General features: G+C 51.8%; 2 protein-coding genes across 8 annotated transcripts in view; one reads left to right on the forward strand and one right to left on the reverse strand.

Moving 5' to 3' along the window:
• LOC118142939 (uncharacterized) overlaps positions 1 to 1,435 on the reverse strand; it is a 58,620-nt gene extending 57,185 nt beyond the window's left edge. For all 7 annotated transcript variants that reach the window (XM_078335122.1, XM_078335123.1, XM_078335145.1 and 4 more), the window contains exon 1: positions 1,150 to 1,435. The gene's annotated coding sequence lies outside the window, so the exon portion shown is untranslated. The remainder of the gene's footprint in view (positions 1 to 1,149) is intronic.
• LOC118142919 (uncharacterized) lies at positions 1,371 to 9,401 on the forward strand. Its single transcript, XM_078346354.1, has 6 exons — positions 1,371 to 1,430; positions 1,627 to 2,012; positions 5,186 to 5,288; positions 6,221 to 6,322; positions 7,902 to 8,012; positions 9,074 to 9,401. The coding sequence occupies exons 1-5, from the start codon at positions 1,371 to 1,373 to the stop codon at positions 7,998 to 8,000; spliced, it is 750 nt and encodes a 249-aa protein (XP_078202480.1). The 3' UTR covers positions 8,001 to 8,012; positions 9,074 to 9,401.
• The last annotated feature ends 2,154 nt before the right edge of the window (positions 9,402 to 11,555 follow it).

Here is an 11,555-nt window from a genome sequence, read left to right on the forward strand (position 1 = left end):
ATAAGTATTTTCTTATATGGGTGACCAAAATTACATGCATAAAACGCAAAAATAAACATGGACTACATCAACCTGAAAAGTTTCTGCACGGCAAAGAAACTACTTTCCAAATTTAAAAAGCATCCTATAGATTAGGCAAAAATTTCAGGTAATCATGTAGTTCATGAGTTGTCATCTAAGGTGTACACAAAAAACACTACAAAGTAGCAAAAGAATCTAGTATTTCGCAAAGGACCTGAATAGACAATTCTGCAACAGAAAATCGAATAACAGATAAAAGGTCCTCAAAATTAACTATCCAACAAAGTTAATTTACCGTGTGTGGTTTAACTGAAACCCACACACAGATAATCTCACACTTACTGAATAGTCCTAGAAAGTTTTTTAAAAATAGGAGAGGCCAGGCTCGGTGGCTTATGCCAGTAATCCCAGAACTTTTGGGAGTCCAAGGCAGCAGATCATCTGAGGTCAAGAGTTTGAGACCAGGCTGATCAATATTGAGAAACCCCGTCTTTACTACTGATACAAAAATTAGCCTGGCGCGATGGCAGGCCCCTGTCGTCCCAGCTACTCAGGAGGCTGAGACAGGAAAATTGTTTGAACCCAGAAGCGCAGGTTGCAGTGAGGCCAGATGGCACCACTGCCCTCCAGCAGAGGCAGAGCGAGATTGTCTCCAAAGCAAAAAAAAAAGGAACACGGGTATGGTTTTGGAGAAAAGGGAACTCATACACTAAATGAAAATCAGAATAGACATCACGGAAAACAGCTAAATACCTGAAGACTCCTCAAAAAATTGACACTACAAAGGTCACCTGTTCTATTGTGTTTTAGCGAGGTCTCTAGATTTCCAAAGGTCCTGAAACATCAAAATAACCCTGGACCTCAGCTCAGAGGGCCAGGGGCTCGGAGGGTCCCAGATCCCGCGCTTCACCGCGGCCTCTGAGCTAGGCGCTACTATACGCTGGACACGGGTCGCACACCGTTCCCGGCCAGGGTGCTCACGCTGGGGCGGCCAGGACCCCACAACCACCACCACGCAGACTACTGGGGCCCAGATGCCCATAAGGAGTCAGGGCCCAAAAGCGAGCGGCGGGGAAGGACCAGGGAGGCCCGGAGGGTTCCCAATGGAGTCCATGCCCCGCCACTTACCGCGGAAGCCTCGCTCCTGCTCCCCCATCACATGGAAGCCACCACAGCTTCTCCGAAGCTCGCCGCTTCTGGACGCCGCCACTTCTGCTCGCTGGACACCTACTCCACTTTTGCCGGCTGGGACCGCGCGATAGCTTCGGCTCGCTGGGAAGCCGACTGCGCTTCTGCTCATTAGGACTACGCCGCCCACTGTGGCCGCCGCTTTTGCTCGCTCCGACCACATGGCCGCCTCTTCCGCTCGCTTCAAAGACGCTGCCGGTTCCGCCGGGGCCCCGCGGAAAGCGCCGTCTCGGCTTCCGTAGAGGCGCGCACACCAATAGCGTCATAGCGACTGGCTGCAGCACCACCCCCTCTTAAAGGGGCCGCGGCTCGGACTGCACAGAAGCAGCTTCGCGTTGCGGCACAGGCTGAGCCTCTGCCCAGCCCCAGCGGTAGACCAAAGGTACCCAGTCTCTCCTCCCGGCTCTAGGGCCCTAGAGGTGGCAGGAGTGGAGCCCTGTGACCCCAGCCCCGAGATCGGCTCCCTTTGCCTGGGGAGCATCCAGGACCTGCCGCTGCCCTCCTCTGGACCTCAGCTTCACCATCCCCAAAGGAAGCGGCCTGGCCGGAGCTCTGGGGTCCCTCAAGCGCGGCGCCTCAGGATGCAGAGCGGGCTCCCTGATCCCTCTGCAGAGGGGGCCCTTACAACCACGGAAAGCTGGGGGCTGGAGGGACAGTCCAGCGGAGGCCTCCCTAGTTTCCCTGTCCGCATCCGTCCTGTGGGAGCCCGGGGGCCTCACCGGGGCTGCCTGGGTCACCCGGCTCCCCAGGAGGCAGGCAGGGGCCCTGGGGTCCAGCGCCGCCGCACCTCAACTCCATCCTAGGTCAGCGCCCGGAGGGGCCCTGCGGACTGGATCCAGCCCGCCCTTCCCAGGGAGAGGGACCCGCATCGCATCTGTCTCTGTGACACCCACGGGAGGGCCGTGCTGGCCTCTCCCGGGGATCTGGGGCGAGGCGGGGGAATCCCAGCCACCTGGCCATCATGCTGAAACCTCGTCTCTACTAAAAATACAAAAATTAACCGGGCGTGGTGGCGCCCGCCTGTAATCCCAGCTGAGGCAGCAGAACCGCTTGAACCCGAGGAGGAGGTTGCAGATCTGGGGTCACTGCAGCCTCCGCCTCCCAGGCTCAAGCAATTCTCCTGCCTCAGCTTCCCGAGTAGCTGGGATTACAGGCACACGCCACCGTGCGTGGCTGTTTGTATTTTTAGTAAAGACAGGGTTTCACCATATTGCCCAGGCTGGTCTCAAACTCCTGACCTTGCTGATCTGCCATCTTGGCCTCCCAAAGTGCTGAGATTACAGGTGTGAGCCACCTTGTCTGGCCGGGTCAGGAGTTCAAGACCAGCCTGACCAACATGCTGAAACCACGTCTCTCCTAAAAATACAAAAATTAGCCAGGCATGATGGCACATGCCTGTGATCCCAGCTACTTGGGAGGCTGAGGCATGAGAATCACTTGAACCCAGGAGGCGGAGGTTGCAGTGAGCCGAGATCGAGCCACTGTATTCCAGCCTGGGCGACAGAGCGCGACTTCATCTCAAAACAAAAGAAAAAACAAAATAATAGTCAAAATGGTAGAGACAGAAAGTAGAATGGTGGTTGCCAGGGCTGGCAGAGGAGGGAACAGGGAGTTTGTATTTAACAAGTAGAGAGGCACCAAAGCACGCTGAGAGTGCCCCAGCCCGGGAGCGAAGCCCGATCAGGCTTGGCTAGGGCTTGCATGGGGGAACACCTGGAGGGACAGGGGGCTGGAGACTTGTGGCTTCTTGCCTCCTTACTGCTTTCCTCCAATTGTCACAACTCTTTCTATCTGCCCCCAACTCTTTGGCCAGCCCTTTTGCGCCTGCCTGCACCCCTGCTCTGGCGTGGGACCTCTCCTCTTTGAAGGCACCAAATTCCATTGAAGCTAAGAGGGGTTCGATCCTGGCTTGGGCTAGGATTGGGGACTGACCAAGGAGATGGGGGCTGGTTGCTTTTGGCTTCTAACTCTTTTCCCATTTTTCCTGCTTGCCACAAAGCGTTCCAACAGCCCAATGATTCTCTGGCTTTTCCTTTATTGACTTCCACACACTCCTGTGCTCACTCTGTGTCGTGAAGTGTCCCTGAGGAGGACCGTGATAGCAGCCCTTGGGCTTCATAGCAGCCTGAGGGTGCCCCAACATAGAAGCTAAGTGGGGTAGAGCTTTGGTGGGGCTTGGAGAGGGGACTACTTGGGGAGACTGTGGTCTAGAGGCTCTTGGCTTCCCACTCCCGCTTTCTTTTTTTTTTTTTTGCTTGTCACAACACTTCCCAACTACTCGCTAACCCTCTGGCATTTCTTTTCCAGCTAACCTGCCCCCCACCCGTGGCCAGGCACCTGCCTATGGGGCTTCATCTATGCAGCCTCTGCAAACCACAGCAGTCTGAAGGTCAGGGTGTGGTCGAGAAATGTTGCTGCAAGGGGGAAAAGCTGGAAGCCTGGTCATTCCAGGTGGTACCCCATCCAAGCATCTGTTAGGCTCAACCCTGCTTAGCTTCTGGGCTGGGGGTCCTCAGTCTACTATGGTGATGGGAGGCTGCTGAAACAAACCCCCATGGAGAAGTTGCAGTTCGAGGTGGGGGCACTGGAGGGAGGAAATGGGAGATTAGGGAGTCAGAGGGCAGTTGGAAATGGTTGCCAAAAGTGAAGGAAAGCAGAAAGTTAGCAGGAGTCCAAAAGTCTCCAGCCACTGGACTCCCAAGGTGGTCCCTCATGCCCTCCTCTGCTCAGCTTGCATGCTGGGGCACCCTCAGGCTGCTATGCCAACTGGAGTCAGCCCAGCTAATTTTTTGTATTTTTAGTAAAGACGGGGTTTCACCATGTTGACCAGGATAGTCTCAATCTCTTGACCTCGTGATCCACCCGCCTCGGCCTCCCGAAGTGCTGGGATTACAGGCTTGAGCCACCGCACCCAGCCTACTTTTGTTTTAATTGGCTTATTTTGTGAGCATAACAACAAACAGAATAATTCAGACAGAAATGGCTCTGGCCGGCATGATCCAGGGATGTGAAGCTCAAGAACAGACACTGCTATGTGCAGTGCCAGAAGCCAGGGCACCAGCGGCGCAGGAAATGTACTGCAGGAGAAAGAACACGAGGACACCTCCACCAGGTGGCAGCCACATGGGCGTATAGATGTTTAAAGTAACAATAAATTTTAAAAAAGAATCACACATGTTATGGACTAAATGTATCCCCCAAAATTCATATGTTGAAGCCTTGAAGCCAGGTGCAGTGGCTCATGCCTATAATCCCAGCACTTTGGGAGGCCAAGGCAGGAGGAGCTCTTGAATCTAGGAGTTCAAGACCAGCCTGGGCAACATGGCCAAACCTTTTCTATACAAAAAATTTTTTTTAAAACCTTAGCCAGTGTGGTGGCACATGCCTGCGGTCCCAGCTACTCAGGAGACTGAGGTAGGAGGATTGCTTGAGCCCAGGAGGTTGAGGCTGCAGTGAGCCATGATCGCATCACTGTACTCCAGCCTGGGCAACAGAGTGAGACCCTGTCTCAAAAAAAAAAAAAAAAAAAACTAACCTCCAATGTCACAGTGCAGTATATGGGGGGGGGGGCCTTTGGGATACAATTAGGTTAGATGAGGATGGGGCCCCTTCAATGGAATTAGTGGCCTTCTAAGAAGAGGAAGAGACACCATAACTGCCCTCTTCCTCCTCCTCCCCTTCATGCTCCGCCCCCTTCCTCCCACCTTCCTTGTGAGGACCCAGGGGCCATCTGCAAACCCAAGGAGAGAGCCCTTGCCGGACCTGAATCCACAGCCCCTCGAAGCTGGGCTTCCAGCATGCAGAACTGTGAGGGATGAACATGCCTTGTTTAAGCCCCAGTCCATTCAGCAGTATTCCATTCCAGCAGCCCAGGAAAGCTAAGTCTACACAGCAGGAAAATGCTGAAGCCACAAAGGAACCCAGGGGTCTGATTTCCAGAGCTTTCATCATGACTACCCCGTGTTTGCTTTCCTAGAGAGGACTCTAGAAACCTGAACCCACCCCCCTTCAGCTCCCCACTCCCTGGCAAAGGGCTCCAGCTGCTCTGGATGATGAGGAAGCCGGGCACCTCTGACAAGGTAACTCCTCGTGGGCTGCAGGAAGGGTACCCTCTTTAGCCATCTTGCCACAAGAGTACAATGAACAAAGGAAAACAGACAAATTTATTCCTTATGCATTTGGGGTCGTGCTTACTGCTGTGTCTGATCTCCGTTGGCTGGAGCCAGAACTTACAATCTAAACTAAAACCCAATTGGCTAATAACTTAAAACTTTTCTTTTCTTTTTTTTCTTTTTTTTTGAGATGGAGTTTCGCTGTTACCCAGACTGGAGTGCAATGGCACGATCTTGGCTCACTGCAACCTCCGCCTCCTGGGTTCAAGCAATTCTGCCTCGGCCTCCCGAGTAGCTGGGACTACAGGCACGCACCACCATGCCTGGCTAATTTTTGTATTTTTAGTAGAGAAGGGGTTTCACCATGTTGGTCAGGCTGGTCTTGAACTCCTGACCTCACGTGAACCACCAATCTCAGCCTCCCAAAGTACTGGGATTACAGGCGTCAGCCACCATGCCTGGCTAAGTTCCTTTTTTTTTTTTTTCTTGAGAGGGAGTTTCACTCTTGTTGCCCAGGCTGGAGTGTAATGGCACAATCTCGGCTCACTACAACCTCTTCCTCCAAGATTCAAGTGATTTTCCTGTCTCAACCTCCTGAGTAGCTGAGATTACAGGCACCCACCACCACACCTGGATAATTTTAGCGTTTTAGTAGAGATGGGGTTTCACCATGTTGGTCAGGCTAGTCTCAAACTCCTGACCTCAGGTGATCCACCCACCTTGACCTCCCAAAATGCTGGGATTACAGGTGTGAGCCACTGTGCCTGGTCAATACTTTTAGTTCTTATTTGTAACTCTCCCTAGGGGTTTTAGCTGGCAGAATTTGAACATTTCTGGGTTGGTGGTGACGATATTAACAAGTACGCTAAAATATATCAACAATTTTTCTGTGTTCGCAGCAAGCTGCTGTAGGCACCACCTCAGAACTTCAGGTGTGGGCCACGATTTTCTGCATGGCCCCAGCAACTCCTGGAATCCATAACCTGACCAGGAACGTCAGAGTGCGTTTGTGATTTTCACAATCATGACCGTGGCAGGAATTGTGTAAAAATGAACATATAGTCATTGGCTTTACGTAACCACTGAGGCTGCTTCACAATGCTGGGCAGGGTCTGGTACCTCTGTAGGCTGGAGTGCTTAGACACACTTAGACAGCTTCAGGGCTCAGACACGCAGTCTGTACTTGCTCACATGGGGATTCATGATACAGTGGCTTAGACATAGAAAGAAAGAACATGGTTTTCTGTGTTATTTCACCAGGAGAAGCACATCCCCACTTGTCTCTTACAACTTTATTTCCAGGATGCCTCCTCTGAGTAGTTCTCAAAATGTCTGAATGTTGAGAGACCCCCACTGTTTTATTTAGTGTGTGTGTGTGTGTGTGTGTGTGTGTGTGTGTCTGTGTGTGTGAGAGAAAGAGAGAGAGATGGAGTCTTGCTCTGTCACCAGGTTAGAGTGCGGTGACACGATCTTCACCTCCCAGGTTCAAGCGATTCTCCTGCCTCAGCTTCCCAAGTAGCTGGGACTACAGGCGTGTGCCACCATGCCCAGCTAATTTTTGTATTTTTAGTAGAGAGGGGTTGGCCAGGATGGTCTTGATCTCTTGACCTTGTGATCTGCCCACCTTGGCCTCCCAAAGTGCTGGGATTACAGGCGTGAGCCACTGCACCTTGCCGAGAGCTGGTCTTAACACAGCTGGCGGTGGTTCACATTAAAATCGGGAGGAAGGTGTTACTGTACGCAGACGATTCTTCTCAAATGTCATAGATTTCTCCCGTACTTGCTTAATTAGTGGTTGAAATGATAGTGATGGCACTTTTTGTTATTTCCATTTCAAATTATAAGTAGAATGATTTTTTAATCAAATTATATAATTATTAAGTCCAAGTGAACAAGATATATGTCCACTGGCTAGTCATCTGTCAGAGTGTCAGGGTCACTGAGGATGTAACAATCATTCATCCTGCCTCTTACTGGCGCTCTGAGGAAGGCACTCCTGCTCTGTAGGGGATAGAAACTGTCCCTTCATAGTCCCATTACATCATTTTTCCTGCATACAGAGTCTTCCACAGTGGGTCCTAGTCATTTCTCCTGTTTCCCTTCATCTCCTTTCTCCCTTTTCTGAGAGTCTGATTCCATCTAGCACCCCTTCTCTTCCCTGGGAGGCCAGTTCTTCCCGGGTCCAACCTCAGGGCTGCAGTACAGAGTTTCATCCTCTTCCCCTTCCCTTTCTTTTCTCCTTCCCCTTCCCTTCTTTTCTTTCTTCTTTCCTCCCACCCTCCTTCTTTCCTTCCATCCTTCCCCTCTCTCTTTATCTGTCTCTCTCTTGAGAAACAGGACATATTCCTGTTAAAGCAGATGCTCGTTCATCTCCAAAGCTCATAGAGGAAACCCAGACCTGGGCCAGAGACCCTCAGGGTGCTGTGGTTTAATGGCCTGGAGGTGACCCTGCCAATCACACAGACATTGCAGGCTCAGAGGGAGGAGCCCCTTGGAAAGAGAGGTGAGCAGAGGCTGGGACATTTGTGCAGACAAAGTCCCCAGAAAACTCGTAGAATCTTTCTTTTCTACTTTTGACAGGGTCTTGCATGCAGGCTGGAGTGCGGTGACATGGTCACAGCTCACTGCAACCTTGACCTACTGGATTCAAGGGCCTTCCCACCTCAGCTTCTCAAGTAATTGGGACCACAGGTACATTCCACCAACCCATTTATTTTTATTTTTATTTGTGTAAATGGGGTCTCATTTTGTCACCCAGGCTGGTTTCAAACTCCTGGCTTCGTGGCATCTTCTCACCTTGACCTCCCAAGGTGCTGTGATTGCAGCCATGAGCCACCATACCCAGCCCCCTTTCTCTTTAAAATATTGGCATTTGCCAAGAGATCGAGACCACCCTGGTCAACATGGTTAAACCCCGTCTCTACTAAAAATACAAAAAATTATCTGGGCATGGTGGCGCATGCCAGTAATCCCAGCTACTCAGGAAGCTGAGGCAGGAGAACTGCCTGAACCCAGGAGGCGGAGGTTGTGGTGAGCCGAAATCACACCATTGCACTCCAGCCTGGGTAACAAGAGCGAAACTCCGTCTCAAAAAAAAAATGGCATTTGCAGCCATGCATTTTATTGTGACCACTGGTCTCATGGCTTCCTACACATTTGGTATTTATCTCAAAGAATTTTCCAACATCACTTCTGATTTCTGCTTTCATTCGCTGATTGTTTAGGAGTGTGTTATTGAATTTTTATATATTCCTGAATTCAGATTTGCTTTGTTATTGATTTCTACCTTCATTCTATTGTAGAGAAGATACCTTGATTTTAGTCCTTTTAAATTAATGAAATCTGTTTCATGGCCTAAGACATGGTGTATTCCAGAGAGTATTCCAGGCGTACTTGAGGAGACGCTGTATCCTGTGAGCCTGTTGAAGGTGTTGTCAGGTCTAGCTGATTCACAGTGTTTTTCAAGTTCTCTACTTCTTTTTTGATCTTCTGTCTTATTATTCTAGCCAGTATTGACAGTACAGTATTGCAAGTATTACTGGGAAGCCGTCTGTTTCTTCAATTCCAACAGTCACTACTTCATAGACTGGGGGGCTCTGTAGTTAGATGCACAAGTATTAATTGTTAAATATATAATGTCCTTCTTTCGCTCTTGTAATAACTTTCATTGACCTACCCATCTCTCTTTTCCTTCCTTCTTTGCCTCCTTCCTTCTTTCCTCCCTCCCTCCCTCCCTCCCTCCCTCATTTAAGCTGTTGGCTGGACACAGTGGCTTACATCTGTAATTCCGGAATTGGGGAGGCTAAGGTGGGTGAAGTGCTTGAACCCAGAAGTTTGAGACCAGCCTAGGCGACATGGCAAAACCGAGTCTCTACATCTCGACACAACAAAACAAAACCTGAAATTAGCCGGTCATCTGCAGTCCCAGCTATGTACTCAGGAAACTAAGGCCAGCGGATCTGTTGAGTCCTGGAGATCGAGGCTGCAGTGAGCCACGATCATACCACTGCACTCCAGCCTGGGCAACAGAAAGAGACCCTGACTCAAAAAAATAATAAAGTACATAAATAAATAAATAAACTGTTGATTGGGAGCCGTGTATGCACCAGGCCCTAAGCGGGGCATGATGAGATGGGATGAAGAGTCTGGAGACTTGGGAAAGGCTGCACCTCTGGGAGGGAGGCCGCAGCTTCTCCTTCATCAAAGAGGGTCCTGGAAGGGGTAGGTAAGATCCCTTCAAGTCAGGTCCTGCAGAGTTCCAGGATCCCAGGTGGAGCTCCGGGTGTGGGAAGGCAGCCAGGAGGCAGCATGAGGGTTGGTAGGGGTATGGGGCTGGAAGCGGGTGGGATGTAGGGAGGGGCTGTGCTACACTCACCTGTGAGCTGCATGAACTCACAGTGCAGCCCTGAAATAGGCTACCCTCCTCCGTGGCCACACCTGTCTTGTTTGTCTCTTGTTCCACGTCAAAGGTGACAGGATTGGCTTCTCCTTTCCTTTTTTTTTCCCTTGTCACCCTCAGTTCTGGTTTAGGTCAGTGTGAGGATTAATCTTAGCCTGGTGATTTCCAGGGGCAGCCATCTGCAGGCAGAGCCCCCATAGCTGGGGAGGTGAATCCCCGCCCCCATCCCTTGGCCTGGCCCCTACCCTACTCTCACCTCAGACCTTGCTATCCCTCCAGGCCTCCCTGGCCAACCACTTCACCCAGGAATCAGCTGGGTTCCTGAATGGCTGGCCCTCAGGGTCCCTGACTCAGCTCGTCCTTGACCAGAGGGAAGGCTGGGCCCAGGGAGGAAAAGGCACTTGCCCAGGATCACACAGTGTGTCACCCACAGGCCTGGGCAAGAACCCAGGAGGTAATGGCAATGGCTGAGGGTAGGTGAGGGTCCCCATGGGCCTGGCACTCCCTAGGTATTCTCACTTAATCCCCAAAACCAACCTGTGGGGAGAGACCGTTGTTATCCCCCTCATACAGACGAAGAAACTGAGACCCACAGAAGGGAATCAAATTGTCCAAGGTCAAGGGCTGATCAGGGCTAAGCTTGGGTGGGACCCCTTTTCTGTCTGACGCTGGGGTTGGGACTCCCACAGCAGAGGCTCCACTTGGAAGAACATGCTCTAGAGTCCTGCATGCCTTTGCCAGCTGCCCTCCCTCCTCCTAGCCATTTGGGGGGGGGTGACCACTGGACTCTGTAGCCCTGACTTTGCCTGATTCTGCTCTGAGGCCTCTTTTCTGCACCCCTGAAATGGGATCAGAGCTGGGGAATGACAAAAGGAGGTCACACCACCTGAGCACATCTGGTACCTGGCAGATGGCAGTGCCCCATACAGGCGCCCTCCATACAGGTGTGCTTCATACAGGTGTGCTCTGTACAGGTGTGCTCCCATGTGAGCTCGGCAGGCCCCTTCCCTTCCTGGTCTCGGTTTCCCCATTTCCAGATGGGAGGCCCTGGGCTGAAAGTCAGGACACCCCAGAGCTGGCTCTGCCTCACTCTCTGGGATTTAACTGCTCTGAGCCTCAGTTATCCTACCTGTGAAAAGGGACCATGATCCTGGCTGTGGGCCTCACAGAATCCCTGATTGGCTCAGCTGGATAACATGTGGCCTATATTTTAGAAATGGTACAGGCACAATACGGCCACTCAATAGCGTCTCAACACAGGACACAGTTGCCTTTAGGATTTGCAGATCTGGCCAGATCTCAGGCGTTCCAGGCCTTTATTCTCCACCTTGCTCCCTCTGGGCCCTCTGCAGGGCTCTGGGGCTTAGGACACTCCAGCCTGCTGGCCCAGCCCAGCGTGAGTGTTCAAAGCCCTGGTCTACTGTACACCCCAGAGAACTCCTGTGCACTCTGCAGGGCCCTGCCCTGGGCTTGCCTGCCAGCATCGTCTGCTCATTCAGTCTTCTTTACCAAGTGGTCACTGCCTGTGTCCCATTCAGGGCCCAGACCTCTTCCCTCCTTTGTCCCCTGCTCCCACGAATGCCTGGCCCAGTGCAGGGCCTAACCATGCGGCAGAATGGAAGGAATTTCTGGGTGGTGAGCAGGGTGGCAGAGCAGGTGGCGTGGCAGACAGGTTCTAGGGTCTCTGAGATAATCCTGCAGGGTGCTTCCATGGGGGCCCGTGTGCACCCGCCACAGCCCGTTGAGAGAAGGGGCACTGAGGTCACTCCTATGCCTTTGCTCAAAATTGTCCTCGAGCATGTCCATCCTCCATCTGCCCTTCACCACTGGTTCCA

Source organism: Callithrix jacchus, chromosome 1 (genome assembly GCF_049354715.1).
Source record: "Callithrix jacchus isolate 240 chromosome 1, calJac240_pri, whole genome shotgun sequence".
In the NCBI taxonomy this organism is placed as follows: Eukaryota; Metazoa; Chordata; class Mammalia; order Primates; family Cebidae; genus Callithrix; species Callithrix jacchus.